This window comes from Suricata suricatta, chromosome 6 (assembly GCF_006229205.1).
Source record: "Suricata suricatta isolate VVHF042 chromosome 6, meerkat_22Aug2017_6uvM2_HiC, whole genome shotgun sequence".
In the NCBI taxonomy this organism is placed as follows: Eukaryota; Metazoa; Chordata; class Mammalia; order Carnivora; family Herpestidae; genus Suricata; species Suricata suricatta.
The window spans coordinates 119330626-119342365 of record NC_043705.1 but is presented as its reverse complement, the minus strand read 5'-3'; the positions used below and the strand labels follow the sequence as shown (position 1 = coordinate 119342365).

At 37.5% G+C, this 11740-nt stretch overlaps 1 protein-coding gene across 2 annotated transcripts in view; it reads left to right on the top strand.

The window, feature by feature from the left end:
* The window catches only part of WDR70 (WD repeat domain 70), a 296048-nt gene that overhangs the window by 93184 nt on the left and 191124 nt on the right, over positions 1-11740 (top strand). For both annotated transcript variants that reach the window (XM_029940982.1, XM_029940983.1), the window contains one exon: positions 856-1009. In XM_029940982.1, coding sequence (XP_029796842.1) covers positions 856-1009 — 154 coding nt within the window. The remainder of the gene's footprint in view (positions 1-855; positions 1010-11740) is intronic.

The window sequence follows — 11740 nt, the reverse complement described above, 5'->3', positions numbered from 1 at the left end:
TTTGAGGGGTGCTTGTGAGATCAGCCCCGTGTGAGAGAAAGTGCAAGGGAAACACCCTTAGGAAGATGGGGGAAATTACAGCATCGGGCAGTGGCAGAAGCAGCCACAACTGTTCCCACAGGGAGATCTGAAGCTGGTATAATCTTCCAGCATATCCCAGACTGAAGCATAGGGCTGCGCCGTTTTCCTGCATGTTGGCATTGAACGTAGGCTACTTTGGAATGGTAACATAATCTTGTATGAGGGAGTTCATTGGGTAGCCATCAGCAGACCAAATCCTGGAAGCTGGGGGAATGAGTAGAGCAGTGAGAATGGAAGGGATACCATAGTATCAGAAGAATAAAGGAGGACATGAAAGCTTGTTCCAATGCCTTACCTGTGAGGGGGCATGGTGGGGAGAATCAGCATATGTTCCTGAGGAGACTAGAAGGGATGGGATCCAGAATATAGGTATTAGATTTGCCTTGGGTAGGAAGAGGTTTACATCCACCATTGTAATCAGAGGAGGAGGAAGAGAGATGTTCAGTTGCAGATAAGTTTATAACACTACTGGGAGGAAGTTGAGGCAATTGTCGTTTGTTTCTTTTGGGAAAGAGCCAGAAAAATCAACAGCTGAAAGAGGGGGAGTTGGTGAGTAGAGATTCTAACAGATTGCTATGGTGAGTGGGAGGAGAGCCACTCACCCACAGGGTAGCCACTGGCGTTGAGGACCCATTTGAAGTTGATGATCTTACTTTTGAAGAATTATCAATTTATGCACTTGTGCAACTTTTTTCTGGCAGTGCCTAATGTAGTGAACGTATTAATATTATGCCCGGCGTCTTACACACCTGCTTTCTTTTTTCTTTTACAAAGCCATCAGATCAAGTCATTGCAGTATAGTAACACAGGAGACATGATTCTTGTTGTATCTGGAAGCTCTCAGGCGAAAGTGATTGACCGAGATGGTTTTGAAGTGATGGAGTGTATAAAGGGAGACCAGTATATCGTGGACATGGCAAACACCAAGGTAAGCATTAAACAGTATTTTAGTGAATTTAATTAATTCAGCCCACATTTATTAACAACTTGCTTGAGTTGCTATAATTCATCCTAAAAGTTAGTGTCTTGTTTTAAACAATGAATTATTTCTCGCAATTCTATGGATTGACCAAGAAGTTCTTATGCTTCGTATAGTACAGCTGGGGCACTAGGAAGATTTTAAAGTTCAAAATGCATCATTCACGTGGTTTATAGTTGATGCTCCACCCCGTGGTATCTATCCTACTCCCAGCCCTCCTCACCTCCCTACTATGTGTGGGTGTAAGCATGTGTGCCCACTTGCTCTCTCGCTCGCTCTCTCTCTCACTTTTTCTTTCCACATGTCTAGTTTGGGCTTTTTCACAGTGTGTTGGACTTAGCAAAGTTTGACTTCTTGCTTGATGATTGGGTTCCATGAAGGATGAACATGGAAACTTCAGATTTTATAAGGTCTGGCTTCAAGTCTTCTGTAGCGTCATAGGGCCAGTCCAAATTTGAGGAGAGGGGATACAGACTCTACCACTTGGTGGTTGAATGACAAGATCACATTGTAAAAGATCGTGTAGGTGGGGAGATATGGATGCAGCCATCTTTGTAAACAACATACCACAAACTTACTATGTGCTAGGTTTTAGGACAAAACTGAGAGTCTCATCAACCTTTTATATAAAGATTTTTAGTGAGATAATATTTTAAAATTACACTAAATATAAATGAACTATAGCTGCACAAATCCTATCAAACTTAATGGCTTATTTATCATAATTCACATATCTGTGGGATGGCTGGGCTTGGCTGCAAGCCACAGTTAGTGCTAGATCTGTTCCATCTGTTTCTGTCCCTGCTTGCACTAGCAAACTGCCCTGAGGGGATGTTTTTCCCATGGTGATGGCAGAAACACAAGAAGGAAACCCCAAATCTGGAAGCACATTTGAAGTCTTTGCTCATATGTCCATGGACATTCCCTTTGCCACAGCAAATCACATAACCATTGGTAATATCGGTACAGTGGAGAAAAACGCGCAGGTCTTTAGTGAGAGGATCTGCAGTATCACATGCCAGAACTGGAGGATGCAGGAGGGTGACGGACTGGGAACAGTAAAGCAGCTTAACCACAGATATGGTTAAGTGTCAGTGGGTATGATTGATGCAGAATTTTGAGCCTCATTTTTAATTTTGATTTTTACTCTTTCCTTCCCTGTCTGTCCTAGTACCTTCTTCTAAAACACTAATCATGGTTTGTAACTAAATCAAAAGCTTGTATGAGATTTGATGGTCTTAAGAAAACACAGTGGATCCTCATTATTTGTTCTTTCCATATTTGCAAACTCACCTATTTGCTAAAAATTTTTTGTAACCCCACAATCAGTATACAGCTTTTTTTATGGCCATTTGCAGATGTGCACTTGTACAGAGCGGCAAAAAAGAATTTGAGGAAGCTGATGCTCTTCTTGTTTTGGCTCTCATAATATAATCAAGTGTCCCTTTCTTGATCTCTATGTAGCACTGCATTTTTCTTATTTGGGCTCTTTTTGTTGGTGATTTTGCTGTTTAAAATGACCCCCAAGTGTAGTGCTGAAGTGCTGTAACACTATCTGGTGTGCCTAAGTGTAAGAAGTCCACGATGTCCTTTCGAGAATACAGATGTTAGATAAGCTTCGTTCAGGCACGACTTACAATGCTGTTGGCTAGGAGTTCAATGGTTATGAATCAGGAATGTATATTATTATATGGTTGTCTGTAAACAAAGTTATGTATTGATTGTTTGATGAAAATGTGACCAGAGGCTTGCAGGAACCTAACCCTGTGTTTGATAATTCAGTGTTTACAGAATGTTATAGACCATAACTACTACAAATAAGGAGAATTGACTGTAATCTACTTTATGTGCCTTGGTTGAGCTAGTGGAATAAATTAATACACTGTGTTTCAAATTGCCTTCTATTGAACCCTAGGGAAGTGCCTCTCAACCCTAGTAAGGAACAAAGTCTCATGCATTTTTTTTTACTTAGTTTTTTTTTTTAAGTTTATTTTATTTTTGAGAGAAAGAGAGATAGTACAAGTTAAGGAGGGTCAGAGAGAGAGAGGGAGACAGAAAATCCCAAGCAGGCTCTGAGTTACCAGCCCAGAACCTGATATGGCCTCAGACACATGAAATCACAAGATTATGACCTGAGCCAAAACCAAGATTTGGACACTTAACAGACTGAGCAACCCAGATGCTCCTTGACTAATTATATTAAATGCCCAGTATATGTTGGATGATTCAAACAGAATTCAAATATTATATAAGCATACATATATATTGCAATGGTAATTTCTGTAGTTTATTGTTTTATTTTTAAAATTTTTTTAATTTTATTTTTGAGGCAGTGAGAGACAGCATGAGAAAGGGAGGGTCAGAGAGAGAGGGAGGCACAGAATCAGAAGACAGGCTCCAGGCTCTGAGCTAGTTGTCAGTACAGAGCCCAACACGGGGCTTGAACCCACGAACTGTGAGATCATGACCTGAGCCGAAGTCGGACGCTTAACCGACTGAGCCACCCAGGCGCCCCAGTGGTTTTTTTTTTTTTTTCATGTATTCTACTAGAATTTCTCATTCCTCTCTCCTTAAAATCATTGTCCCTAGGATTCCACCAAAGATGATAGTGTGAGAGTGAGGGTGGTAAGCAAAGAAAGCAGACAGGGATATAGCATCTTCAGCTCAGTTTTGTTCTATTTTTATCTGCTGTATTTGAAGGTTTTGGGAATCCAGAACTTTAAACAACTGATTTGTGGAAATGAAACCTTAAAAACTCCTATTTGTTTTCTTTTTAGCTTGTGTTTACCATAGACAATAGTTCTTAAAAAGTATGAGAAAGAGAAGATTTTGCCAGACTCTAAGCTCTTCTTAATTGTTTCAGCCATGCAGGGCTTCTTACATTATAAAAAGACTAAGACTTTGTGGATTTAAGTTTTAGCTAACAAAATTTCAAGAAGAATCTGGTTAGTTCTCTTGCTGGCTCTTTCTGCAGTCTCGGACTGACAGTGCATATAATATGACTAGGAAAGTAGGACAAGAGTAGACAAATCTAAATAGAAACACAAAAAATCAAAATTAAAATATTAAGTTATCAGAATTTTCTTTTACCTCCTTGGTTAAGTTTATTCCTAAGTGTTTAATTGTTTTTGATGCTCTTGTAAATGGGATTGATTTCTTTCTTTTTCAGGAAGTTCTTTTGATTTCTTTTAAAGTTAATTTTGTGTCCTGCAACTTTGCTGAATTCATTGATTAGAGCTAAGAATTTTTTTTGTTGTTGAATCTTTAGGATTTTCTATATTTAGAATCATGTCATCTGCAAATAGAGACAATCTTACCTCTTTCCAATTTTGATATGTTTTCTTTTCTTACCTAATTTCTCTAGTTATGGCTTCAGTACTGTCTTGAATAAGCGTGATGAGAGTGGACTTCTAGTCTCTTGTTCCTGATCTTAGATGAAGAGCTTTTAACCTTTCACCATTGAGTATGATTTTAGCTGTCAGCTTGTTATGTATGGCCTTTATTATGTTGAGAATGACTTCTTCTATGTCTAATCGCAAATCTGATATGGGGTTAATATCCAAATTATATAAAGAACTCATACAGCTCAAAACAAAAACAAAAGAAAATGAACTGAATTAAAAAATGGGCAAGGGACCTGACTAGACATTTTCTGAGGAAGATGTACTAAAGGCCAACAAGTACATGAAAAGATGCCCAACATGACTTGTCATTAGGGAAATGTGAATTAAAACCACAGTGAAATACACCTCATGCCTGTTAGAATGGCCATTATCAAAAAGACAAGAGATAACAAATGCAGGTGTGGATGTAGAGAAAAGGGAAACCGTTCAGAATTGGTGGGATTGTAAATTGGGGTAGCCATTGTGGAAAACAGTATAGAAGATCCTCAAAAAAGTTAAAACTAGAACTACCATATGATCCAGCAAGTTTTCTTCAGGGATATATCCAAGGGAAATAAAAACATGAATTTGAAAAGATAGCTGCTCCTTCATGTTCATAGCAGCGTCATTTGCAATAACCAATACATGGAAACAACCTGTGTGCATCAATGGATAAGGAAGTTGTGGTATAATACACACACACATAGGGAGTGGGATATTATTCAGCCATAAAAGATGAGGAAATGCTACTATTTGCCACAACATGGATGGAACTTGAAGGTGTTATGGTAAATGAAATAAGCCAGACAGAGATAGATATTATATGATCTCCCTTATATGTGGAATCTAAAAAAGAACAGTCCCCTCCTAACCCCCACCAAACACCACAGACTCACAGAAAAGAACACCAGACATGTGGTTACCAGAGGCTGAAGGTGAGGGATGAAGGAATTGGAGGAGGGTAGTCAAAAGGTACAAATTCCTAGTTATAAGATAAATAAGTATTAGGGTTATAATTAGGGGTATAATAATGTACATTATGGCTATAATACTGTATGATATATAGGAAAGTTGTTATGAGAGTAAATCCTAAGAGTCTCATCAAAGGAAAACTCTTTTTTTTTCTTCTTTATACTGTATATGTATTAGGTGAGGGATGTTGGTTGAACCTATTATGGTAATTGTTTCATAATATATGTAAATCATATGCTATATGTCTTAAACTTACACAGTAATGTATGTCAATTGTTTCTTAATAAAACTGGGAAAAAATTTTAGTTACCAATGTGCAAAAAATGACTATATGTTGTAACCATGTACTATAACTTCCCTCACTTCGCCTAATATTTCCATTTTGATTTCAAAATCATGGTTAATATTTACACTTTCCATTTCCTAGAAGCAAATATAATTAATTGACTATTTACTTGTCTAGGAAATGTTACTAGTATCTTAATTGCAGTCTTTGGCTTGAGTAATGGGTTTTGGAAATGAAAGAATTATTTATTGTTTGAAAGTAGTAGATTTCATGGGACACTTTTTTTCCCTTAACTTTTTAACCTCTTTTCTGATTCCAAGAGTAATTAGTAACTTGTGGCTTTACTGGAAATTGCTATGAAAAGGACATTGAAGGAAACAATTAAGTATATCTGATCTGTTGTGATTAAAATATTATGTACTTTAAATGTAAACAGCCCTCTCTAATTATGTTGTTAAATTTGTATGTCTACTCTTTACATCACAGTGTCTGTATGTGTGTGTGTTTTTAAGTATAGTCATAATGGTACAGAAATGCTTTTTTCTGTTGTATACTACAACACAGTGCATTACAGGGAGAATAATTACACTTACATCTTGAAAAAATAAAGTTTTTTGGGTTTCTCACAGTAATTCCTGTCAATTATAGAAAATTTGGAAAAGAAAAAATTACTCGTAATTCTACTACCCAAATATGATCACTTAGAACATTTCAGTTTCTGTATGTCTGTATTTGCGTTATGCATCTGAAAAACATGCTTTTTGATCATAGCAGAACCTTGACATTAGTTATTGCTTGGAGTCACATTTTGCATCTTCTGCCTTCTTGGGGTATGTGTGAGTGCGGCAGGGGCTGCAGTAAGGTGCAAGGAGAGGCCTGGGGAGCGGGTGAGGGGCTGGGGGCTTCTCAGTTTAGTCATAGGAGTTCTAGTTTTGTTTGTTTTATGTGTTTGAGTTTTTCTTAAGATATCCTTTGCAGATCAGGTTCTGCTGGTTTTTGTTTAAACATGAAGATCACTGGTCTGAAGTTCATGGGATTATTGTTTATTATACTTGGGGAAAATGGGATCTTACTTAATTTGGGTTTAGGTGAGTATTGTTAAATCCAACAGAAATCCAACTGAGTAAATTTGATGCTCTTATTGTTTTTATTCAGGGATTTGTGAATTTGGCAGCATTTCTTCTAGCAAATAGTCTAAAGCAGTTGCAAAGAGATGTACAAAATGGAATGTTTTCAAAGGCAGAGAGAGGGTGGGACAAGGAACTTACAAAGAGGAAAAAAAGAATTATTTCCTCCAAGATTATACCTTCCTTTTGGGGGAACAAACGGTTCTATTGGTTGGATAACCTCACTGGTGCTGATCAGGAAATTCCAGACTGACTGGTTAAGATTACATTCCTGGGAGAGTTTGAAACAGTACTTAGGTTAGGTATTAAGTTTCTTTTTTGGTGCTGTGGTCTTAACATAAGTGACTCCATTTGTGTCTGTTGTCTTTTTCTTTAACATTAAGAAAGTAGGATGAGGATAAGCAGGAATCAACCTTTAAACTATTCAAAAGCATACTTTAAAATCATAGTTGTATTATCATCTAAACCTCATTTATTCTGAACCAGAATTTTGGTACATTACTTCCAATCAGAGTGTTTTCCTCATGTACTTTGAAGTCTTACAAACATACTTTGCCTGGGATTCAAATGGGGCTCTTTGGCCCACATCCCACAAAGGTGTGACTATTAAATTTCTATCCTTCACTGAGAAGTATTCCTATACATCAAAATGCCAGAAAAAAATCAGTATTAAGTTAAATTAAAAAGTGTTTTCATACATTATTAATAAGTGAATACCTATGATTATAATCTTAGAATTTCATTTATTAAACTTCCTTTTGTCAGTTTATCTAGAGTTGATATTGTTAAGTGCATTTCCCTTGGATTGTCTTCAACCATTTTCTCTTCACATCAAAACAATTCTATTGCATTTCTTTTTTAATTACATGACCAAAGTGGTAGAGGACAGGCTCAGGGGACCCTAGAATGCTTGGATTTTTAACAGGGCAATTTCTCCCTGAATATCCTTAATTATGGAAATAGAAGCTTTATGAATAATTATAGGAAAAACATGTTTTCAAATATTTATTTATATTTGAATAGTACATGTAGTTATTCTGAGCTCTAGACACTCCAAAATTTTTCTATTATTATTTGGAGATGAAACATATTAGTCATATCCTTTTAATGGCAAATAGTGTTTCCTAAGAAGTAAAACATTTTAAACTGTGAATTGTAGGTATATTTTTGTTTCTGTAAGCAGTTTTAACTGATGGTTTTAACCACAAATATAAACTCTCAAAAAGTCCAGTGTTTGAAGCACATTGTGTTTCTTTCCAATTTCTGAATATTTCCAGAGCTTTTTATCTAATAGACACTCCCTAACACTGGTTTCTGTCCTTTTGGCATATCCCTGTCACTTTTGGGGTACTTCTTACATTCTGACACAACAGAATGTTCCTGGCTCGTCTTGTACTTTTTCTGCTCTAATGTTACCCATTTCTCTATTGATCCATGCCTCCTTCTAATAGGGAATTCTGTTTATGAATCTAGATCTTGGCACTGGATATGTTCACTGATGCTGGGGCACCATTGCTTCTAGACTATTTCAGGAGAGAGAGCTGGGATGGGAGATAAACCAAACAACCATATATATATATGGTTATTTATTTATATATTTTTATTTATTTACACACACACACACACACACACACTCATGAGTGTACACTGATTTATCCAGTAATTCTAATCTAACTTCCTAGCCTTTCCCCATTCTATATTTGTATTTCACTTTTTCAACAGTAAGAAGTTTGGCTTATAATATCATCACTATATTAATTCATTTGTTTATTGCTACCATGCATAGAAAGTAGTTTCAGAATTGCTGCATTCATAGTCATGGTTGTAGGTAGAGTTCTAAGATGGCCCCCAAGATTCCCTGCTCCTCCCCTTGAGTATGGATGTGAGCTATGAACAGGACCTCATACCCCAATGCTTAGATTATATTGAATGGCATAGTTGAGAAAGGTAGATTTTCTTCAGTGGATCCTGTCTAATCCAGTAGGCCCTTAAAGGGATTGGGCTATTCCTGGCAAAAAAGATTTGAAGTGTGGGAGGTATTTGACCTGAGGGAGAGTCCTTGTTGCTGGCTTTGAAGATGTAAGCAGACTTACATGGGTAAGTTGGATACATAGCTAAGGTGATTTCTGAGCAAAGTGTTGAAGGTGCTGCCTGGTTTCCTCTTGCTGCTTATAGTAATATAGGAGAGGATGAAGTTAGATGGATTATTAGAGGGGTACCAGGACTAGACGATTAGTTTATTTTGAACCTATCCAAATGGTAAATAATGTTAAAATGAAGAAACTGCTTCTTAAGGTATGGTACAGAGAAGAAACCAAGGGTACACAAGGGTGTACCTTTTGCTAAAACCTCAGAAAGATCATAAGGTCGGATTACTCAGTTACAGTAAAGGCTTTTTCAAGAAATTAACGTGTGCCTCACAGATTTTCTCAACCAAACCAGGTGACTTCTAGGAAGCTTAAGGGTATTACTCCTTAGCCATTTCAATAGGAGTTATAGATAAAGAGGGAATTATTTTGCAAACATTTGCAGGCATGGCCTTTGTCTAATTTAGATTCAACATGAGAAGGATTCTCATTTGCTGGCTTTGAAGATGGAGTAATCCATGTGGCAAGGAAGGCACACAGCTTCTAGGTACTGAGAGCAGCCCCCAGCCAACAGCGAGGAAATGGACATCTCAGGCCTATAATTACAAGAAACTTGGATTCTGCCAGCAACCTAGTAAGTCTGGAAGCAGATTTTTGCCCAGAGCTTCCAGAGAGGAATGCAGCCCTCTCACCGTCCTGATTTCAGTCTGTGAGACACTAAGCAAAGAACCCAGCTACATTGTGATGGACTTCTGACCTCCAAAACTGTTAGGGGGTTAAACCACTCCAATTTATTAGCTAAGTTTGGTGATTTCTTATACAGCATTGATAACTAATACAGTTCTGCAAAAACTAAACATACCAGGTAATGCACGTACATGAGGTGGTGGTAGTCGTTGTGATCACACATAAGAGCAGGCAGCAGTTGGCTTTCAGTGAGAGGAGGGAATATATTTACACTGAGAATGGAGGGGTTGTGGAGGGCTCATATCACATTTGTTTATAGGCCAGGGGTCTTAGGAAACTGGAAGTGTCACCATCTCCTGGCAGGGTCATTAATTTTGTGTTGGGAGATGTTGTGATGAGGCCTTCAGTACGATAGTAAAGACTTAGAGTAGCTATTGAGGGTTGTGAGAAAAAAATGACTAGAAGAAATGTGGGAGCATTAAGGGCTATGGGATGTAGATTTGCAGACAGTCATTCTGTATATTTGTATGATACTCTTGAATCTTCTGGAGGCTGGGTGTTTGAATGGAATACAATAATGGGGGAGGAGGGAGTTATTCCAGAATAAAGATTGTTCATTGTAGGTAAATCAAGAGGATTCTCAGGTTTATGCCTAAGGAGTGGTTGATGATATTGACAATTAAAAAAACAAGCTGAAGAACTGGAAGATAGGAAGTTATGTGACCAGTAAATGGAATATCTAGTGCCTAGCACATATCATCTGAAAAATATGTATTAAAACAATAAATATTGGAAATACATGGCTTCCAAAAAGGAACTATTTGTGGTAATGGCAGAGTTAGCCATAGTTGAGGCTGTTGAAAGGTGTTAGAAGAGGTCATTGGAGTTGAGTAGATTAAAAAAGACTGAATTTATCTCTTGAATGTGTTCAAATGGATTTTTAAGTTGCTCAGGAACTAGGAAGACTTGGACTTAAGTCTTTGATTCATAGAAGAAGATGACTAAGAGTATGGATGGAATATAATGGGTCAGCAAACTACACCCGTGGGCCAAATCCAGCCGACACCCTGTTTTTGTAATAAAAGCTTTATTGGAAAGAGCCATACCTGTTCATTTACTATTGTCTGTGGCTGCTGTTGTGCTACAGTGGTAGAGTTAAATGGTTGCAGCAGTGTCCATGTGGTTCACAAAGCTTAAAATTGGCCCTTTAGAATAAAAAGTTTGCCAACTCCTGCACTGAAGCTGTAAATGTTTTCTGTAGCAAAATGTATACACAAAAATTTTTTGCTGACAGTTTTAGGAACTTTGACGATTCCTAAAACAGCCTATGATCATGGACTCTGGTGAAGAACTTTGGATCAAAGTTCACAATATCATCTCAGCTGCATTTCTTTTCATTATGTGAGTTGCCTGTTTGTTAGCTCACCATGAGAAAGGCATGGGCACTTTCCTTTTGGTGGGTCACAGAGTGGGTCACAGAGTCTCACCTCATTCAGTGACTACAGATGGCACTGCATCAGGGCACCTGTTGTACAGTTTTTCTTACGTGGTAGCCACTAGGGTATGTACAGAATAGTACAAATCAGGAATCCCACCAACTACCCCCGCCCCCGCCGCGTGTGTGTGTGTGTGTGTGTGTGTGTGTGTGTGTGTGTGTGTGTGTGTGTTTGTGTTTAGAGGAAACCAATGTTGATCATGGTTCAGAATGTCCTCTCTTTAGGGAAAGTATAACATATTTATGAGAAAAAATGGATGCTTAATTCTTCTAGGCTATTTCCAGTTAAGCCTGTTAAGTAAAGGAAGGGATTTTTTTGAGGAGTGTCTGTGTTTAGATAAAGGAGAAAGAGAGAAAAACTAGTTTATTTGATGAAAAACAGTTTTGGTCAGTGACTGTTCTTTAATAGGTGTCACTTTAAAATTTTTTTCCACTAATGTTAGCCATAGTACTGAAACTGTTTAGATCCAGTTAAGAATCCTTAGTTGAACTTGATTTTTGTTATGACTAATTTTGGTCACTGTTTTAACACAAGGGCACTTAACATTCTCATTGCCTTTGTCATCCTCCTATCTTTACAAACAAGAAACAACATTCATAGTCTTTTAGATACTTTACAGTTTAACCTACTATTTGTGTTCGT